Source organism: Trichomonas vaginalis, chromosome V (genome assembly GCF_026262505.1).
Source record: "Trichomonas vaginalis G3 chromosome V, whole genome shotgun sequence".
In the NCBI taxonomy this organism is placed as follows: domain Eukaryota; phylum Parabasalia; order Trichomonadida; family Trichomonadidae; genus Trichomonas; species Trichomonas vaginalis.
This window is the reverse complement of record NC_067207.1, coordinates 6,846,510-6,868,302: the sequence shown is the minus strand read 5'-3', so window position 1 is coordinate 6,868,302 and position 21,793 is coordinate 6,846,510. Positions and strand designations below refer to the sequence as shown.

Here is a 21,793-nt window from a genome sequence, read left to right as displayed (position 1 = left end):
CTCGATGTCTCCTTACAATGTTATGAAGAAATAGAATAAAATGAAATAATTTCAAATTTTATCCAAAACAAATGAAGAAAGAAGTTAAAACTCTTAAAAATAAACAAAAACACAACACATTTATTTTTTCTTTTGATTCTGAGTGAAGAAATTAATAATATCTTGCAAGAATCTTTCTCTTTCGCGTCCTTTAGTAATAAGGTGACCAGAATTATATATTTTTCCATCGGCCGCTTTCACTGCGCGTTTAATTCCATTCATAAACTCGATAACTTGAGTAGAAATGAAAACTGTATCATCTCTAGCGCAAGCAACGTGTAGGCGTATGTTATTAGGCCAAGTTTCGTATCTGGCACGAACATTTGTAATTGTTTGCATTGCTGATATGTAAAATTTTGGAGTCATGTAAGGGAAGTATAAAGGGCATTTTTCGGACATGTCTATAAATCTCTTAAATGTTTCATTTGTATATCTTGTGAATTTCAAGTCGAAAATGTAGTTTGGCATAATCTTATTCATTAATAACAAAAATGTTGTTTCGAAAACTCCTATTTCGCGTTGTTCCCAAGCTCCAACCCATGGAGCTTCTAAAACAACTCCACTAACATGTTCATGATTTTGTGATTTCTCAAGTATGAAAGCTAAAATCGCAAGAGCTCCAGCAGCTGGACCATATAAATAAACTGGGACGTTCTTATATGTACTAATAGCGTAAGTTATCATTGCTGAGATTTCTTTCGTTATATCATGTATTGTTAGTGCTAATCTTGGTCCTGGGGATCTTCCATGGCCCAAGTGATCGCAAACAAATACTGCACCACCACGCTGGTTTATTGCATCATATACATCATGGTTTTGGCTGCCAAATGATCCAATATCGTGAACATAAATTACCAAAAATTCTACAACGCGATTTTGAGGAATCCAATAGCAGCCTCTTAGAGATTCATTTCCCACTTGTACTGTGAAATCTTCTCCATCGTAATCAAATGAGAAATTAGGTTCATTATTTTCCATTTTTTTATAAAAAAAAATTATTTAGGGGATTTATCCAAAATTGCATTTGACATGTAAATAAAATCTTTTGTAAAATGTCAAATAATTTTTTTTATTTCAGTATAAATGACTGAAGAAAAAGTAGAAACAGAAGAGCCACAAGTAGAAGAAAAGCCTGCTGAATTACCAAAAGATCCAAATGGCGAACTTCTCAAAGAGAATATGGTTTTACTTCTTAACGCTGCTCAAGGAATTTGGAAAGATGCTCTTGAAAGTCAGGCTAAATTGACCGTTAAGATAGATTATCTTCAAGAAAGTATAAATCAAATTAAAGAATTATCAGCCCTTCCAAATTATCCTCAAGGAATTAAACACATTCAAAATTCAATCAATAGAACACAGGCATGCAAGAAGAGAATTGCTATGGTTCAAGCACGACTTAATAAGTTGAATCAAATTCTTAATGCTCCAAAACAAAAGTAAGCATTTAATGTTAATAAAATTATATTCATCTTTCTTACTTGTTTATTTCTATCATTAAGTGTATGAATTTACTAGAATTACGATAATATTTCAAGACGCTACCTTATATTTAACAACTATACTTGAAAGTACTTAAATATTATGAAATTATGAAAATCATTGAGCAATTCTATTACGATATTAGCATATCTAAGCTATATGTGATTGGTTAAAAGAATTATTCATATCAATACATCATAATTATGAGATTAATATTTGAAATTATTGAATAAGATTTTGAGCAAATAACACTGTTATCCATTCATTATATAACTTAAGGTTTGCATGTGGATGGAATCTATGGTTAAATTTTCTAATTTAAGTAAAATAGATATTGTAAAATCAAACAAAGCAATTATTGTTAGGAGATAAGCATTTTTCCAGATGATGAAACATGTAATTGACATGTTTCATGACAATATCAATAGATTTTAAATCAATATTTTTTTCAAAAGAATTTAAGGAAAACAACCGAAGAAAGCGAAGATAATTGTAACAAAAGCTCATTACTAACAGAAATCAATATGTGTCGATAGTATTTGAGCTCAATTTCTCAAAAAAATCTCAAAATATCTTTTTCAAATCTCAAATTTTTGATAGTTATAATCGCAGATATATTTGAGGTCTCATTTGAAGTTGTTTAATCCGAATTCAAGTCATTATTAGAAGATAATTTCTTCAGCGTATTGAAATGTTTCGAAAACGCTGTAATCTTCGTTATCCCGGAACATTCTTTCTGCCATATCCAATTCAGATGAATCATTGATGAATGTATCTTGAATGGATGGTACATTTGGAAGTTGTTCTGGGACAGAATGGATTTGACTAGGAATTGGCGGTGGAATAATCGAAGGTCCATGAAATTCATTGACATTTTTGAACTTTTTGATTATTTCAGCAAGTGTCTGGCCAATCTTAGTATTGACAAATGAGTAGCCGTCAACATTTTCGTTTTTTGAGATTGCATTAACGATCTCATTTGAATTGGAACGCATAAAGCAATTTGTTTCGTGGTTGTTGAAAAAATCGCAGTATTTGTCCCAAATGGATGATAAATACAAAGTGAACTTCTTGTCGCTGAGAATTCTCTCGTTGAACTCGAAGTTGATTGCATACCATCCGATGAAATTGGAAGGATCTCTAAGCGCAATAGAGATTTGCTCCCAATTTCGCTGTATGAAACTTAGCATACCGGTTCTTGTACGCCAATCAGTCCGATTTAGATGTATACCGAATTGACGTGAGGCGAGTTTAACTAGTACACAGAGAAAATCGCGCCTAAGATAGATTGAAAACTGCTTAAGCTCAGTTTTGAGATTTTCTGGTGTGATGTAGCTTGCCCGCTGTGATTTATTGTTATGTGTTAACGAGTTGTAGTTATTGTTGTTGTTGAAGCACATCATATCAAGGTTGCTTACGAAAATCTGACATTAAAATTTTCAGGAAAAATAAAATTCTGAACTTTAACAGCAAATACAAAAAAATTTCAATTTCTTGCTTAATATTATATTCGATCATAAATATATTTTATTTTCAGTCATAACAGAAAAAATTGAATAGTCACAAATTTATCTAAAGATTTACACCTTCAGAATATTTAAAACAATGATGTCGTACCAAAATTTCTAGAATTTAGCTCCAAAATTGATAAAGTGATGGTACCTAAATGGATGTTTGTTTTAAATCAAAATTTTATAAAAAGTGGGGTAAAATTATCAATTTTTTTTCCAATTTCATTTTTGAAGTTCAATTATTATTGTTTCTATTAATTATTTTATGGTCAGAATGAGAGAATGATAAAGGATTTTGAGAAATTTGATTCAATTGTTTAAATTTGGAAAATCATATGAAAATAATTGCATTGCTAACTTAGAGATGATATTCCAATGTTATTGCAGCAAAATTAAATAAACTGAAATCAACGAAAGGAATTGTGTTATATAACATGTATTCATTGAATATGTATATGTATATCATCATGAAAACTATCAATGTACACTCTTTCAATAAAGATGTATTAAAGCTTTATCTTGTGAGAGATCATTTACCAAATCAAGAATGTCACATTTTTGAAAAGTGAAGACTTTATATCACATTTTCAAAATACTGTTATATTTTTAATGAAAACGAAAAATAATTGAATGATTTTATGTTTGGTCAGGCAAAAAAAATCATGAACCTTGAGAAAATAGAGATTGATACATTTTCATCAGCTATATCCATTTGACAACAATAAGGGTTTCGTTTTGCGAAAAAAACGTACAATACGCAATTTCGCTAAAAAAACATTTAGCTAGCAATTTCGACCTTTGACTCCACTCAAGACGTCACTTTTTTAATTTTGCGGTATCATATTTTTGGAAAATCTTTATGAATATTATATAAAAAGTCTCTTTAATATCTATATTTCATATTTTTATCGATTTTTAAAGTTTTTGCGAAAAGTATTCAATTATTTTTGCTATTTGGTCGGGTCAATGTCAGATTTGCGACATTTTCTGATATGATATTCAGATTCTACGTTGATAATAATGCTTATAGAACCCTCTTGCTATTGTGTCAAAATTGCGAAACCGATAGCAAAAATATCTCGCAATATCAAAATTGAGATATTGAGTGAATTATGCATTATAGAGATTAAAAATCTGATTTGTGAAAACATCTCATCAGTTTCTAGCTAATTCAAAAATCTTTACTATCTTATTTGATTAAAATGAAAAGGGAATAGTTTCATTATGCTTTAAATGACAGCCTTATAATATAATCATAGTTTTCGCTCAATATGCAGCATTTTTTTTTCGAAATCTATGGTCAATATCCTAAATACTGATTGCTTTGCATTCATATCTCTTACATTTTCTATACCCACATCACTATTCATTGCTATTCCTATCTTTTTCATTTTTGTTTGTTTCTCATAATTTCTCAAAAAACACGATAACTTGATATTTGTAAATATCATACTTTATAACGTAAATAAGAACTTGACCTATTAAGAAAAGCAGTAATGAAAAGAAAATCTGAAATTCATAAAAATTACAAGTTTCTGATGACAATTAGCTTAATTAAACCAGGTACAAGATTATATAATTGTATTTTCTATCCAATTATCCATATAATATCTTATCCAGAAAAAATAACTTGATCAATACCAAATGATTTTTTAACTAGTAAATAAAGTATTTTCTTTACACACACATTGTATATCATAGTTTTTTTTTTTTTGGTTTCGCAAAACATCCAAAAACAAATATGCTATAAAAGTGACAATTTTAGCAAAACGAAACCCTTAACAACAAATGAAATTAATTGGGGATCAATCATAAATTCAAAATGAATTTCGAATTTACTTCTGATATCAAATCGATTTTCGAGAAAGACCTTGTAATAACAGTGATGAAGAGATGTTCTGCGCCTCTTATCAACATGATTCAAAGCGGAAATAATCTTATTAACACAATTCAATTAGCTTTTGCCGATCCTGAACAATTAGGAAAATATTTATCGCTCTACAAAGGATGTTTACACTATATTCTCCAAGGACCTGTTCAAATCAGAGAATATATTGCTTTTTCAGCAGAATTTATTTCCTTCATTAACGCTTTTATCAGTGAGATTGGTCAAAAAACAAGAAAACAGGTTGTTGCTTTCAATCACTTATTCTGTTCGTTTTTAGAACTTACAGAATTTTCCTTCATTCAAAAAATTAACAATCCACTACCTTATCTTCTTCCATTTATTTCTGATTCATGCATAGGATTCGTTGTAACGAAAATTTTGCTGTCATTCGAGACGATTCCACCTGAATATATTGAAACCTTCTTGCAGTTCTTTCCAAAGGAGGATTATGCTATATATTGGTTCAGATCTGCCCTTCACGAGAAGAAATCCCTCGTTTCTCTCGATGATGCTCCACGAGTTGCTGAAAATCTGTTATCTCTTGCAGCAGCTAAAGAGAAATCGATATTTAAGATACAGTGCTATGAAATATGCTACATTCTCAAGACTTTCTCGATGACAAACCAACTAATGGAAGTTTTTGCAAAATATAAAGAAAATCACGATGTTACATGTCACTTTGCCATCAAAATCTTCAACGACATATCAATTGACATACTTCTTAAAGCATTCGAATTACCAGAAAACAGCTTTTTGAATAATGCTGTTGTATCTAACTTCAGAGCTTTGCCAAAAGCAGAACAATGTAAAATGGCCGAAACATACGATCTCTCTGACAAGATTATTTCACTCTACCAGTCTTATTCTCGTTCCGCAGTTGTATTCGATCTTGGACTATGTCTCAAAGCTCTTGGAAGTGCTTCCCCGAACCTTTCCAGTCCAGCCTGGGCTTATCTTTGCCGTAGTGTCCTGTCAATCAAACATTTGACATCAATGAACTCATATGGCGGCCCGTTACCTTCCCCAGTTGCAATGGGAGAGTCCTCATCACCAATTATTGGCTCTCCTGCAATTTCTGGCCTTACTGTCCAACAACAACCATATTCTCCATTAGTCGGAAGTCCAATTTTCGTTGCTTCTGATCCACCTTCAATATTATATCAATGAAAGACATATTTCACTATTTTTGTTGTTTTTGGACCATTTTTTACTTCATTGATATTATTTTTTGGATTTTAATTGGTCAAGTGTTTTTTCTGATTTGGAAACAACATTAGAGATGCTTTTTAGTTGTTTTAATCATTTCTATGAATAATAACTTCAATTATTTTGTTTTGTTTCATAGTTTTTATTTTAATAGCCTAAATTATCTTGTTCTATTCATTCCTTATTATTTTTACTTCTCGCTTTTTATTTGAAACAAAAGAAATCAAAATATATTTTGCAGATATTGGGAATACCAGCTTGATAACAATAACCATGAAAATACCTATTGTTTTTCATAAGGTTAAAGTTCAATACATCATGACATTTCATTGGTAAATTATAATTTGATTTTAAACTTAATAGTTAATATAAAATACTTCAGATATTTAATAACAATTTGAAATATTAAATATATTCACCAATTTGGATTTCCTCTTATTCATTAGCATTTATAGAAATTTGAGTTTGAACAAGAAAAAATTCCAAAAAAAAAATTAATAATAAAAAACATTATAAAAAAATGTTGCATCATCCATTGTCTCGAAGAATTTAAAAAAAATTTGGAATTTTTCTTTATTCAAAGATGATTTCAAATGACTAGTTCTAGCATCCTTGAGTCAAAAATCATCTGATATTTCTTTCAGAAGTTATATGATCAAAAAATTTCTCATTACAATACATAAAATTAACCACCAATCAGTACACATTAAACAACATCCTTAATTTATCAAAATTTCCAGATTGAATCTGATACATTGACGTTTAATTAATAACATTCAACATCAAACTACATTATTACCTAATGATCAGCATTCGATCACTCTAAAATTCTATACTAGATTGTAAAGAGATAAATTTCCTCATCACTTATTGAATGAAATTTCGAGATTGCAATGACTTAATTTCAAAGGGTATATAGACTTTATTAACAAAGATTTTATTTAACCCACACTCATGTAACTTTAAATTGTTATACTAAAGCTTCTATTCTTTTTTTTGAAATGAGGAAATTTGAAAATTACACCATTTTTAATTGACACTAAGGGCTAATGAAATGACCAGTTTAGTCAATTAATATTTCAATAATGTATATATAAAAACGATTTTTATTCGGTAATAATGTTAAATGAGAGTGAAATTAAGAAGTTCAATCGATTTTGAATATAAAATAACACTTGCCTGCATTTTATATTTCTAAGTTTTAAATACGAATTATCATTGATGATGGTTTCATGAAAAATAGCAAATATTGTCCATGAGAAACGTTCTGTTCGTATTTGCTCTCAAAATATTGAATAATACGAGCAATACGTAGGAATTTTATACAGTTGAACCATCAAATGAAATAGAAATTTTATTGAAATTTCACTCTTTTATCAAATCACAAAAAAGAACAATATTTCTAAGAAGAGTCAATTTGTAACGTTTAAATATAGACTTGTTTCTCAAAATTGCAAAGACTGTTTGATATCGTATTTTTTATCAATCAAAATCGAGATAAATTTTGCAAATAAAGATAATTAACGGAGTATCAATTGATACGCTAATTGATTTTTCTCAACTCCATATCAATTTAGGTTTTGATGCCGAATCTGCATAATATTGATTATTAAGATCATGCTTGTAATATTAAAAGTTTGATTTATGATGTAGGATCAAAAGTGAGATGATATTCTTCTTGATTGGTCACAATTTTGAAATAAATTCAATATTGTAAAAACGATAGTATTCAAATTTTTGATAGAATAGAGAGAAAGATAGCCAATTATTGAGAGAGAGAAATTTACAAAATATACTATTTACATTAACAAACAAAAGCTAATTAATGAGAAGAACGGAATGAATATCCGTGAGAATGTGAATTTTTGCCATGATGTTGAGAAGAGCAAGACATTCCATGGCGAACTCTATTATTTGTGAACCAAACGTTAATCTGATCACGATTTAGGCCTGTTTTATCCATTAATTCTTGCTTTTCTGTAGCTGTTGGGTAAGGATTACTTTGATGATTCTTCAACCAGTGCATAAGGATTGAACGTTGAGAATCAGAAAATAGGGTACGCTTACCTTCTTTTCTTTTCTTTATTGGTATCTCTACATTTATTTCTGGTTCTGGAAGTACGTTTTCAACTGGGAAAAGAGACATCATTGACTTATCTATTGTAACTCCACGGCTCATCATAAGTGTATATATATCTGGAAAGACTATATGATGATCATATTCGTTGCTATCGCTGGAGGAATCAATTGGTGAGTACATTTATGAAAATGATTTGATCAATCAATTCAATATTATTCAATTTCCTGAAGAGTATTTTGTGAAAAATATCTTTATATTAGTATTAGCACTAACTTATTGATTGAAAAAAAAATTGAGTACCGTAAAAAAACCGCAAATGATGGGTTATTCACAAATATCCAATCAAGAATGTCACTTTTATATGTAATTAAGTGATATTCTTTTATATCTTTATGTATTCATTACTTCATTTTTATTTCTCTCAAAATTAATATCGATCACGGGAAAATTTCATTTAAAGACACTATGTTGGATGTAATATATGAAATTACGATTTACCATTTGGAGATAATCCTTCAGTCTCATCACACTTTTCAATGCTCGATTTTTAAAAACTGTTTAAAAATGGAGCTTATATTGAAATAGTGTAGAGACTAAAAATTACCACAGACTATTTCAGAGGATTGAGTTGCCGCTCAATCCTCTGAAAATTCTGAGGTAATTTGCAAAATTTCTCGCTTCAATTATTTCTGAACCACTTTTGAAAATTATCACATCAATTTTCTTTAAGAAAAATATAAATACATTAGATAAATATATAATTTCTTATTCGAATACTTTGACGTTTATCTCACAAAAATTCAATAAGAATTGATGGTTTGTTCGGCCTCTCACATTATCGCCCTGTGCACTTATCCATTTTTATTATTTAAAATTTAATTGTCCCTATACACATTGCAAATACTTATGTTTATCCTTTACTATGTTATTTTTCGCATTTGACAAATGTATTTTCAAAAGAAAACAATAATCAAATAGCACTTTCTTATAAAAATGATCAGAAATGCACCATATATTCAAGATACAGAAAACAAATCATTGAACTCAATTAACCGGGCGCGTAAAGGGTTGGCGTCCTAAGGCGTCCTGATGTAAACTATTCAATTTTTGAGAAGTTTACACCATAATTGAATAGTTTATGGCGTCCTGAGAGGAGATTTCAATGGGTATGGCGTCCTAAAAAAATAGAAGAAAATGATTTTTTCTCGATTTTTCTAGAAATTGAATTTTTTAAAAAAGAAAAAAATCAAAACGTATACATTCAAGAAAGACTATAAATGAAGATTTTTCTATTTTTTTTTCATTCTAAAACATCTTTTTTTGGATAATTTTTTTTTTAATAAATATGTAAGAAAGATTGAAGAAAAAGTAAATTTACTTTAAGAAAATTCGTTTTACATGATGTAAGACCCATAACAACTATAAATATTCAATTATTTAAAATAAAAAAAAGAAAAACAGATTAAATGTATCTCACATCAAAATCCATTGACCTAAGGATGTTAAGTTTCTGTTTTTAAAAGTTGATATTTTTTTTTAATTTTAAGAAAATTAATAGCATGTTATTAGACAATAGGAGTGTAATGATATTGACTAAACAGAAATGAGAGAATAGAGATATAATTTTGATAAGCAATATTGCGAACAAATTCTGAAGTAAAATCGCGATCAATAATTGAAAATTACGATCATGTACTGAAAAATGACGATCGAATTGAATGAATAGAATTATATCTAAGAAAAAATAAATTGTATTTAGAAGATGAACAAAGAAAGGTGTATGCTAAAAATCATTTAACAATAAATGGAAATAAAACGAAATTGTTAAGGGTGCCCTATAGACGATAAACCACCCTCAGAAAAGCACTTTTAAGGCTATTATATTGAGAACTAGAATCTGGATAATCCATTCATTCGAGTTCTAATAAGGTTAATTTTGTGATGTTTACATTATCGTTATAGGGCACCCTTAAAAGAAAAAAAATGAAAATTAAAGGTAGTCTCACGAAAATACGTTATTTTCCCGATGCCTTGGAAGCAGCTTTGCAGGTTACCCGTAAGGTAACCAGTAGAAGTTTCTGAGCAAGGATGAAGAAGATTAAAGAGCCTTTTTATTGCAAACGCTATATTTGTAAGTGTCTTTGTAGAACTTCTCATAAATTCAAAGATTTCCAAAAACGAATTTTTCGATTTTGATATAATAAATGATATTTAAACAAATTATAGATGTGTTTGCAATTAAAAAAATCCGAGTTAACTACAATATCTTCAATTTTTGTCGTTCACTTTTTCATGTCATACTGATAGCAAGAATACTCACCCAATTTGGTTACACTTCATGATAGTTTGAAGTAAAAAAATGCCACAGTTTTTTTTATTTGATATCGTTATCTAAATTTTGTACAGAAATGAAATAAATTATAATATGAAACGTGTGTTATTATGCTTGTTCGGAAAAAATCCAATACTTATGTCTGAATGAAATGATTATTTCTACGAGATTTTTCATATTCAGCTAATAATGCTATCAAAATCAAATAACAATAAAAAGTTATTTTGTACATAATGTAACTTAATCTTTAATACTATATAGAACTTCGAAATACGACTAAACGGTGCGAGTTACGCGATTAAATACCTTTTTTTCGATCGAAACTTGAAAGTGAGGATAACTCAATGGGTAGGGGTATGGGTTCGACTTTTTCTATTGGGCAACTATTTTTTTCTTTTCATTGTTTCAGCATTTTTTTATGCGATTATGCATAATTATTTGATTTCCTATATATTCAATAATAAATTTGTTCCGAACTCTTAACAAATAAATAAATTTTTAGAATATTTAAATTTATAGCTCCCTACATTAATATAAAGTGTTCGAATAGTTCATATATAGTTTCTTTAAAATAATTTGTTTCATTTTAAATTGGTTTGGCACAATGCTTGACATAACATGCACAAAGCTATGCCATTTTAAAATATGTATATCAATCAAGCCGATTAAGTCCATCCTAAACGAAAATCATCGATACTCATGAATTTATGATAGTCGTTCTTGATATAATTGCGCGTTTTAAAAAATGCTTACTTTTGAACACAGAACTTATCTATCCATATTTATCAATGAAAGTTTATAAGATGCATTAATGACAAAACCTTACTTTATCAATTATAATCTTATCGTAAATTTCAAACTACAATACTGTGGGGCAAATATTAAATAACCACTATGTTGCGGATTTTATGTAAGTCTGCAAACTGTAAAATGTAATTAAACACAAATAAAAAAAAATGTAAATTTTAATCGAGAAATTTAGCAATCTTGAAAGCCTTGATCGGCATCTTTTACAAGATGTCAGTAATGCATATTCAATAACTATGAAAATCTAGCCAAGCATGGATTTTTTTCGAAAAAAAATTGTATTAAATTTCATTTTTCATTCTTTATACAAGTTTTAACCTTTGGTGCAATTATATCCTATCGCAAATGCATTATTGACGTTATTACTTGGATACTTCTTCATAACGCTAAATCTTCAAATTAGTTATGTGTTTGTTACTAATAGAAGTTGGAAAGGTATTAAAAAAGGAAATGTTAATAAATATACATGTTTAATTAAAAAACAAACAAGAATAAATTAAATAATTTTATTTCTTAGGAAAGTCTAAGTTTTGTAATAGATAAATTGCTTTTTGTGTCTCTTCTTCATCAATTTCTGGATGTTGATTCTCAGGTGGCGGACTAATTAAAACATCATGGGCAATATCAAACCATTGTTTTAGTTCGTTGGCAGAAGGAAAATGATCTTCTTGTATTGGCGTTATTAATGATTGAAAATCATCAGTTGATTCTGCATTTTGGGAATTTTCCAAATTTTCATTTGGAAAATTTGAATTTTGAGATTGAATTCCTTGAGATGTAGAATCTGTAGTTGTAGAGTTTTCTGTAGAAGAAGAGGAATTTGAGTTTGCGAATTGTAGTATGTCATTGAAATTCTCATAAAGAGGTGTTTTGGCCATCGGCACTTTTTGTAACTGTGTTTCGTATGCTTGAGATGGGCAATAGCCCCTATTTTCTGAAAAAGGAACTGGAGCTTTTATTTCAATAATTTGATCCAGTTTTTGTCTTAAAATTTCCACTCCATTACGCGGAAAATCTTTGCTGTAAGGTTCAAAAACACTTAATGGTTGTGTGTGATTGTATTTTATTAATCTTCCCCAAACTGAAAATACCTGATCTTCGTGCCAACCAACTAAATACATAAGATCGGTCGTAATACTGGCAATATCTTCATCTGTGAATATATATTGGGACTTAATATCTTCTGGCATCTCCTCGACATTTGCCATATTTGCTCCTGAATTATCAAGTCTGCATTCTGACACAAGACGATCAAAATTTTGTTCACGGTAGGTTTGGTTCATTACCAAATGCGCTCCCGCACTCATCAAATCTTTAACTTCTTTTTTTGAATGCGCAAATTTTCGGAATAAGGCAAATAAATGTTCAACCGGAAGGGTTGTGAGATGTTGAAAATTTATATTCGGGAATTCCTCTAAAAATCCATAAAGAGTGAGAAGAGATGTCGCCATTTTCAGAAGATGCATTCTTCTGGCAAAAAGATAACCTTTGAATTTGAGACGATGATCTGGTGTCTCTATATTAGGAAGTCTATCAGTGACTCCGACCACATCTTGCAATCTGAGAAAGAAATGCAAGATGAAAAAAGCAAGTTTGAACATTGACAATCTTGCTTCAACTGGTAATATGGTATTTCGGACTCCCTCAAACCAAAGTGCAAGTGGAAGGAGCCAAGTTGCTTCAGTGTAGCAATTATTATCTAGCATATCCTTGACGGTTTGAACGTTAAAGATTGTTACAGGATATTTGTCATTGAGTGTGGTAGACTTATCACAGTTGTTAATTGCATCTCCAAGTTTGGAAAATAATCTAATTTTTGTAATATCGACGTGCAGCGTTGGATCATAAGGTTGCAAAAAGATTAACTTATTGGGGAAAATTAATAACGTTCTGAGGTTTTTGCCTATATGAACGACGTCCGCGATGAAGATAATCTTAAGATCTTGGAATTTTGCACTTTTAAGGACTTCTACTAATCCATCAAAGCCAGTAACTAGGCTGTACCAATGGTGAAAGAATATCTGATAAACAAAATCGTAAGATTTGTCACCATCAGTTGTAAAAACTGGAACATTCAGTGTTTTCTGAACTGTAGCAATGTAATCCAAGATTTCACTCATAATTCCAGATGCAAGACCATTTGTATGTTGTATTATATGCAAACATATTGATGGACCTTTGCAATCTAATGGCATCAAATATAATGCAAATAAGTCCTCGATTTGATCGTCATGGCCGGACTTCTTCCATAATTTGCCTGTGATTGCATCTATTCCAATGCAAAAATGGCATTGTTCACGTAATTCCTCATCTGTATATGGATATAATTCCCTGAATCTGAGGAATACTGGGAGTGAAGATGATTTTGAAAGCAAAAGTTCCTTCCATGCTGCAATATCTTTACCAAAGACTCGAAATAGAGTTGCTTTTGATGGCAACATAAGTTTCTGTCTTGCCAACAAATATTCTGAGGGTTGTTTGCAATACAACATAAAGGCAAATTGAAGTGTCTCCGCATAGTATCGTCGGCTCTTTGAGTTTGGAAAATTTAAATTATATAACATGTTATTAATGATAACACACGTTAATTTATCTGCAAACGGAGGGTACTTAAATAATGGGGTATAATCATCTAATAATATTTCGCTTAAACTCAAGGATTCATCACCATTTGTTTCATCTTCATCTTGATCATCAGAATCATCTTCATTGTCATTGAGAGTTTCAAGATCTGCCTTTTCTGCTTCTTGTTCTAATTCGTCTGCAGTTCCATCTTGTATTTTTCTTTGTTCATTGATTTTTTTTCATTTGCAGAGATCTTTGATAGCTTAGAGCACGGTTTTTGGAAGCTGCAATCATTGATTTAATAGTATTCTCTTGTAATAGTTTTGATTGATTGGGACTTGTTTGATAATCTGCGATATTATTATAAATAACACCAGGAAGTTTTTCTTTAATAAGCTTTTCAAGCTTCTTAAATGTGGCAATATCTACACATGATAAATTAATTTCTATCTTCTCACTGTTCATAATGATTTGTGGGAAAATGATTAAGTGGCCGAACACTTAAAGCATTTCTTTTTCGTTTTATATCAAAACAGATTTAGATAGCTTAAAACAATATAGTTTACTCATAAATTAAGGGTTTCGTTTTGCTAAAATTGTCACTTTTATAGCATATTTGTTTTTGGATGTTTTGCGAAACAAAAAAAAAAACTATGATATACAATGTGTGTGTAAAGAAAATACTTTATTTACTAGTTAAAAAATCATTTGGTATTGATCAAGTTATTTTTTCTGGATAAGATATTATATGGATAATTGGATAGAAAATACAATTATATAATCTTGTACCTGGTTTAATTAAGCTAATTGTCATCAGAAACTTGTAATTTTTATGAATTTCAGATTTTCTTTTCATTACTGCTTTTCTTAATAGGTCAAGTTCTTATTTACGTTATAAAGTATGATATTTACAAATATCAAGTTATCGTGTTTTTTGAGAAATTATGAGAAACAAACAAAAATGAAAAAGATAGGAATAGCAATGAATAGTGATGTGGGTATAGAAAATGTAAGAGATATGAATGCAAAGCAATCAGTATTTAGGATATTGACCATAGATTTCGAAAAAAAAATGCTGCATATTGAGCGAAAACTATGATTATATTATAAGGCTGTCATTTAAAGCATAATGAAACTATTCCCTTTTCATTTTAATCAAATAAGATAGTAAAGATTTTTGAATTAGCTAGAAACTGATGAGATGTTTTCACAAATCAGATTTTTAATCTCTATAATGCATAATTCACTCAATATCTCAATTTTGATATTGCGAGATATTTTTGCTATCGGTTTCGCAATTTTGACACAATAGCAAGAGGGTTCTATAAGCATTATTATCAACGTAGAATCTGAATATCATATCAGAAAATGTCGCAAATCTGACATTTACCCGACCAAATAGCAAAAATAATTGAATACTTTTCGCAAAAACTTTAAAAATCGATAAAAATATGAAATATAGATATTAAAGAGACTTTTTATATAATATTCATAAAGATTTTCCAAAAATATGATACCGCAAAATTAAAAAAGTGACGTCTTGAGTGGAGTCAAAGGTCGAAATTACTAGCTAAATGTTTTTTTAGCGAAATTGCGTATTGTACGTTTTTTTCGCAAAAGGAAACCCTTACATAAATACATCTTGATAATTCACTTCTTCAATTTTCATAATCTTATATCCTGACCTATATCCTCTTATAAACCATATTTCTACTGAGATCTTCTTAAAGCATCTTTTTATCCCTATCTACGCCTCGAAACCCTATTTTTCCGGCGGAATATGAATCTTCGGGTCTCGCTGATTCGATTTCTGCAGTCAGATCGTAAAAATACCACTACATAGCCTGATAATCTCAATTTAAGTTCCTTAATTTTTTTGAAAAAAAAATTAAAACTCCCTTATCAAACATCATGCTCATTTTTACGAATTTCATTTTTCCTTTAAGTTTAAAATATACGCTTTTTAGCATGTTTATAATACATTTTTGTTGCATGCTAAGTTCGGTCAACGATAGAAATTGAGTGGAAATTAATCGTCGAGGAAGTACGATTATGTAAAGTAAAAAAATGTTGTGGGATTTTTAATATTATTATATATTATTTTATAATAAAATTTTTTTGAGTCATTTTAAGAAGCACATATAATTTTTTGAATTTAAAAATTAAAGTAGTGTCAAACGAATTTATCACTTAATTTAATACTCAGATTTCTTAAAATTAATGAAAAAAAGGTTTTCTGAGAACTTTTGAGATTGGTTTTCAAATTCCATTATTGAAAATATATAGGTATTGTATGAAATTCAAACTCTATATTTATTAAAATTCTAAATTTTTAATAAAATAACTTTTCAGAGGAATATGATTTTGAATGGTTGATTAATAAGTATAAAAATGTCTACGATTTTAAGGAGGGAATTGTTCCTTATGAGGTATACATCATAACTATATACCTCATAAGGAACAATTCCCTCTTGATAGCTGGGAAACTTTCTCTGAATAACTTATCATTTGGAGAAAGTTTCCCAGCTATCTATTAGAAACTAAAGGCTGTGAGGCACTAATATATAATCAGTGCCTCATATCCTTTAGTTTCTTATTAAAAACGAGAAAACTTGTTCGAAATGATAAACAATTTCGAACAAGTTTTCTCATTTTAAGGAGGGAATTGTTCCTTATGAGGTATACATCATAACTATATACCTCATAAGGAACAATTCCCTCTTGATATCCTGGATATTTTTGAATATATTTTTTTAATTAAAGTTCTCAAAAGTATTATCAAAAGTGATTTTTTAAAAATATCTCCAATTAATTAACTAATTAAAAGTATTATATTTTTAAAATTAAATAGTTTTTCAATTTTTTTGAAGGAATTGAGATACTTCCCACGACAATAAAATTGAGAGGTTTACATTATGACTGATCTTAGCATGCAACATTTTCAATTTACATTTACATTTTTATTTTTGAATTGTTTATTTATATTTCCGTTTGAACAATAATATTTATTGAAAATTGTGAGAGAAACGGATATAATAAAAAACACCATACAACAAAATTCACTTTTTTTCATACTTACGCGGATCACTCCTTTTCGGCCCAATATGCCGGAAATGATAAAACTCTCAGATCTAGTTGCTAAGATCCAAACTCTCGACTCTCAAATCTACTTCCTCAGATCTTGTTGCTAAGATCTAAACTCTCGACTCTCAAATCTACTTCCTCAGATCTTGTTGCTAAGATCTACTTCCTCAGATCTTGTTGCTAAGATCTAAACTCTCGACTCTCAAATCTACTTCCTCAGATCTTGTTGCTAAGATCTACTTCTCAGATTTGTTGCTAAGATCTAAACTCTCGACTCTCAAATCTACTTCCTCAGATCTTGTTGCTAAGATCTACTTCCTCAGATCTTTTTGAAAGATCTACTTTTAATGTTTAAGCACTCAGATCTCATTTTTAAAATATCTGCACCAAATTCTTACATCTGATAATTTTCATGTGTAACCAATGTTTCCCAATCCATTTGCCATACCCTACTAATCGCAAATTCATTCCCTTTAATTTTGTATTAAATTTAAATTCCAATCTTAATTTCTACATTATTTATGCTAACCCTTTAAATTTTGTTCTTATTTATTCACCCTCAGATACAAATTTATTTAGAATGTATTCCTCTGAGGTCTATATTTGTATTCGAAAATAAAATCTTTAAAACTCTCTAAGTTATCATTTTCTCTTCAGATATCTAATATTTTTCTAATGACATAACTACTTTTGACGCATATCCAAATTCCAAAAAAAATATGGAAAAAATAAAAATGAAATTGAAAAATGCAATTTTTGATATGTAAAAAGAGATTTTGAAAAAAATTGGGAAAAAGAGTATCTAATAAAATTGTTTGAGATCTATGTAGACATAGTTTTTACAGTAAAAAATCAATAATATTGAAATTGATCTGAATATATCTTTTTTTTAAGTTTGAATGCATTAATCTCAAAGCATTTGATAAAATACTGGTTTTATTTCAAAATTCTAAATAATTTGTAATTAGATCTTTATGATGTAATTTAATTTTAAACAAGTACAGATAAAGAGAATCATAATAAAGGTGATCTATATTGCATAAGTAAAATTGAGTATAATAGATCGATCTTAGCAACAAGATCTGAGGAAGTAGATCTTAGCAACAAGATCTGAGGAAGTAGATCTTAGCAACAAGATCTGAGGAAGTAGATCTTAGCAACAAGATCTGAGGAAGTAGATTTGAGAGTCGAGAGTTTAGATCTTAGCAACAAGATCTGAGGAAGTAGATCTTAGCAACAAGATCTGAGGAAGTAGATTTGAGAGTCGAGAGTTTAGATCTTAGCAACAAGATCTGAGGAAGTAGATCTTAGCAACAAGATCTGAGGAAGTAGATTTGAGAGTCGAGAGTTTAGATCTTAGCAACAAAGATCTGAGGAAGTAGATCTTAGCAACAAGATCTGAGGAAGTAGATCTTAGCAACAAGATCTGAGGAAGTAGATCTTAGCAACAAGATCTGAGAAGTAGATCTTAGCAACAAGATCTGAGGAAGTAGATTTGAGAGTCGAGAGTTTAGATCTTAGCAACAAGATCTGAGGAAGTAGATTTGAGAGTCGAGAGTTTAGATCTTAGCTACAAGATCTGAGGAAGTGGATTTGAGAGTCGAGAGTTTAGATCTTAGCAACAAGATCTGAGGAAATAGATTTGAGAGTCGAGAGTTTGGATCTTAGCAACAAGATCTGAGGAAATAGATTTGAGAGTCGAGAGTTTGGATCTTAGCAACAAGATCTGAGGAAGTAGATCTTAGCAACAAGATCTGAGGAAGTAGATCTTAGCAACAAGATCTGAGGAAATAGATTTGAGAGTCGAGAGTTTGGATCTTAGCAACAAGATCTGAGGAAGTAGATCTTAGCAACAAGATCTGAGGAAGTAGATTTGAGAGTCGAGAGTTTAGATCTTAGCAACAAGATCTGAGGAAGTAGATTTGAGAGTCGAGAGTTTAGATCTTAGCAACAAGATCTGAGGAAGTAGATTTGAGAGTCGAGAGTTTGGATCTTAGCAACAAGATCTGAGGAAGTAGATCTTAGCAACAAGATCTGAGGAAGTAGATCTTAGCAACAAGATCTGAGGAAGTAGATCTTAGCAACAAGATCTGAGGAAATAGATTTGAGAGTCGAGAGTTTGGATCTTAGCAACAAGATCTGAGGAAGTAGATCTTAGCAACAAGATCTGAGGAAGTAGATCTTAGCAAGATCTGAGGAAGTAGATCTTAGCAACAAGATCTGAGGAAGTAGATTTGAGAGTCGAGAGTTTGGATCTTAGCAACAAGATCTGAGGAAGTAGATTTGAGAGTCGAGAGTTTAGATCTTAGCAACAAGATCTGAGGAAGTAGATCTTAGCAACAAGATCTGAGGAAGTAGATTTGAGAGTCGAGAGTTTAGATCTTAGCAACAAGATCTGAGGAAGTAGATCTTAGCAACAAGATCTGAGGAAGTAGATTTGAGAGTCGAGAGTTTAGATCTTAGCAACAAGATCTGAGGAAGTAGATCTTAGCAACAAGATCTGAGGAAGTAGATCTTAGCAACAAGATCTGAGGAAGTAGATCTTAGCAACAAGATCTGAGGAAGTAGATCTTAGCAACAAGATCTGAGGAAGTAGATCTTAGCAACAAGATCTGAGAAATAGATTTGAGAGTCGAGAGTTTGGATCTTAGCAACAAGATCTGAGGAAGTAGATCTTAGCAACAAGATCTGAGGAAGTAGATCTTAGCAACAAGATCTGAGGAAGTAGATTTGAGAGTCGAGAGTTTGGATCTTAGCAACAAGATCTGAGGAAGTAGATTTGAGAGTCGAGAGTTTAGATCTTAGCAACAAGATCTGAGGAAGTAGATCTTAGCAACAAGATCTGAGGAAGTAGATTTGAGAGTCGAGAGTTTAGATCTTAGCAACAAGATCTGAGGAAGTAGATCTTAGCAACAAGATCTGAGGAAGTAGATTTGAGAGTCGAGAGTTTAGATCTTAGCAACAAGATCTGAGGAAGTAGATTTGAGAGTCGAGAGTTTAGATCTTAGCAACAAGATCTGAGGAAGTAGATCTTAGCAACAAGATCTGAGGAAGTAGATCTTAGCAACAAGATCTGAGGAAGTAGATCTTAGCAACAAGATCTGAGGAATAGATTTGAGAGTCGAGAGTTTAGATCTTAGCAACAAGATCTGAGGAAGTAGATCTTAGCAACAAGATCTGAGGAAGTAGATTTGAGAGTCGAGAGTTTAGATCTTAGCAACAAGATCTGAGGAAGTAGATTTGAGAGTCGAGAGTTTAGATCTTAGCAACAAGATTTGAGGAAGTAGATTTGAGAGTCGAGAGTTTAGATCTTAGCAACAAGATCTGAGGAAGTAGATTTGAGAGTCGAGAGTTTAGATCTTAGCAACAAGATCTGAGGAAGTAGATCTTAGCAACAAGATCTGAGGAAGTAGATCTTAGCAACAAGATCTGAGGAAATAGATTTGAGAGTCGAGAGTTTAGATCTTAGCAACAAGATCTGAGGAAGTAGATTTGAGAGTCGAGAGTTTAGATCTTAGCAACTAGATCTGAGAGTTTTATCATTTCCGGCATATTGGGCCGAAAAGGAGTGATCCGCGTAAGTATGAAAAAAAGTGAATTTTGTTGTATGGTGTTTTTTATTATATCCGTTTCTCTCACAATTTTCAATAAATATTATTGTTCAAACGGAAATATAAATAAACAATTCAAAAATAAAAATGTAAATGTAAATTGAAAATGTATTATAAACATGCTAAAACGTATATTTTAAACTTAAAGGAAAAATGAAATTCGTAAAAATGAGCATGATGTTTGATAAGGGAGTTTTAATTTTTTTTTCAAAAAATTAAGGAACTTAAATTGAGATTATCAGGCTATGTAGTGGTATTTTTACGATCTGACTGCAGAAATCGAATCAGCGAGACCCGAAGATTCATATTCCGCCGGAAAAAATAGGGTTTCGAGGCGTAGATAGGGATAAAAAGATGCTTTAAGAAGATCTCAGTAGAAATATGGTTTATAAGAGGATATAGGTCAGGATATAAGATTATGAAAATTGAAGAAGTGAATTATCAAGATGTATTTATGAGTAAACTATATTGTTTTAAGCTATCTAAATCTGTTTTGATATAAATTAAAGCGTATACTTATGCAAAATGCGAAATTTAAATTAATACCTTTTTTTTGCTATTTGGACACAAAGCTAACAATCCATCCAATAAATGACGTATACCTAGCGAGATGAAGCATTTTAACATGAAAGACAAGAAAATCTGATTACTTGTGAAAGTTTCTGTATTTCGTCTTCTTCCAACACAGCGTTCAGATGCAGAAGAAAATGCAGCCGTAATGACGCAAAAAGACACTAAAATAAATTGGAGAATTTCTGTAAAGTTTTTACTGAGCTTTGTTATTGAACCCGAATTTGTTGCTGAGTGACAGGATATTAAATCTACGACATTCATGAGTAATTGTTATCAATTTGTCAATAAATTATGTTGAAGATGGTTTAAATGTCTTCGAAGGCATGAAATTAGATCCTAAATCTGTTTGAGTTAATAAAAGAGAACAAATGTTGAAAGAGTTGTCATATTGCCTACAAAATTTTCAAACATTTGCATTGAGACAATGTGAAAAAATGATGTCCAAAATACCTTTACTAAAATATTTTTAATTTGAATCATAACAAGGAAAAACAATAATGGCAGAATAAGAAAAAAAAACAAAGATGTTATGATTTGAACAGTTGCCTTTTAGATTCAAAAAGAACATAGTGTTCCCAATCACTACACTACCTTCCTTTCCCATAAAAAGCTGAATAA

At 30.3% G+C, this 21,793-nt stretch overlaps 6 protein-coding genes across 6 annotated transcripts, besides 3 other annotated features; 2 read left to right on the top strand and 4 right to left on the bottom strand.

Annotated features, from left to right (window-relative positions):
• Positions 1 to 120: 120 nt before the first annotated feature.
• TVAGG3_0291130 (phospholipase-related family) lies at positions 121 to 1,017 on the bottom strand (the record flags this gene model as incomplete). Its single annotated transcript, XM_001583907.1, has 1 exon — positions 121 to 1,017. One exon carries the CDS (start codon positions 1,015 to 1,017, stop codon positions 121 to 123), a length of 897 nt encoding a protein of 298 aa, XP_001583957.1.
• Positions 1,018 to 1,093: 76 nt separating this feature from the next.
• On the top strand, positions 1,094 to 1,651 carry TVAGG3_0291120 (uncharacterized protein; the record flags this gene model as incomplete). Its single annotated transcript, XM_001583908.1, has 1 exon — positions 1,123 to 1,479. One exon carries the CDS (start codon positions 1,123 to 1,125, stop codon positions 1,477 to 1,479), a length of 357 nt encoding a protein of 118 aa, XP_001583958.1.
• Positions 1,652 to 1,761: 110 nt separating this feature from the next.
• On the bottom strand, positions 1,762 to 2,986 carry TVAGG3_0291110 (uncharacterized protein; the record flags this gene model as incomplete). Its single annotated transcript, XM_001583909.2, has 1 exon — positions 2,181 to 2,921. The coding sequence occupies one exon, from the start codon at positions 2,919 to 2,921 to the stop codon at positions 2,181 to 2,183; it is 741 nt and encodes a 246-aa protein (XP_001583959.1).
• Positions 2,987 to 4,644: 1,658 nt separating this feature from the next.
• On the top strand, positions 4,645 to 6,282 carry TVAGG3_0291100 (uncharacterized protein; the record flags this gene model as incomplete). The annotated part of the gene is made up of 1 exon (XM_001583910.1): positions 4,852 to 6,084. The coding sequence occupies one exon, from the start codon at positions 4,852 to 4,854 to the stop codon at positions 6,082 to 6,084; it is 1,233 nt and encodes a 410-aa protein (XP_001583960.1).
• A 370-nt stretch (positions 6,283 to 6,652) lies between these two features.
• Positions 6,653 to 8,517, bottom strand: TVAGG3_0291090 (DNA binding; the record flags this gene model as incomplete). The annotated part of the gene is made up of 1 exon (XM_001583911.2): positions 7,946 to 8,383. The coding sequence occupies one exon, from the start codon at positions 8,381 to 8,383 to the stop codon at positions 7,946 to 7,948; it is 438 nt and encodes a 145-aa protein (XP_001583961.1).
• A 740-nt stretch (positions 8,518 to 9,257) lies between these two features.
• Positions 9,258 to 10,031: a mobile genetic element.
• Positions 10,032 to 10,066: a terminal%2Cinverted (terminal inverted repeat of Kolobok-5_TV transposon ID:TVAGG3_0291070).
• Positions 10,032 to 10,171: a mobile genetic element.
• Positions 10,172 to 12,828: 2,657 nt separating this feature from the next.
• On the bottom strand, positions 12,829 to 13,906 carry TVAGG3_0291050 (uncharacterized protein; the record flags this gene model as incomplete). Its single annotated transcript, XM_001285491.1, has 1 exon — positions 12,829 to 13,906. A coding segment is annotated over one exon (1,078 nt), but the record flags the coding sequence as incomplete, so codon positions are not given.
• Between the last annotated feature and the right edge of the window lie 7,887 nt (positions 13,907 to 21,793).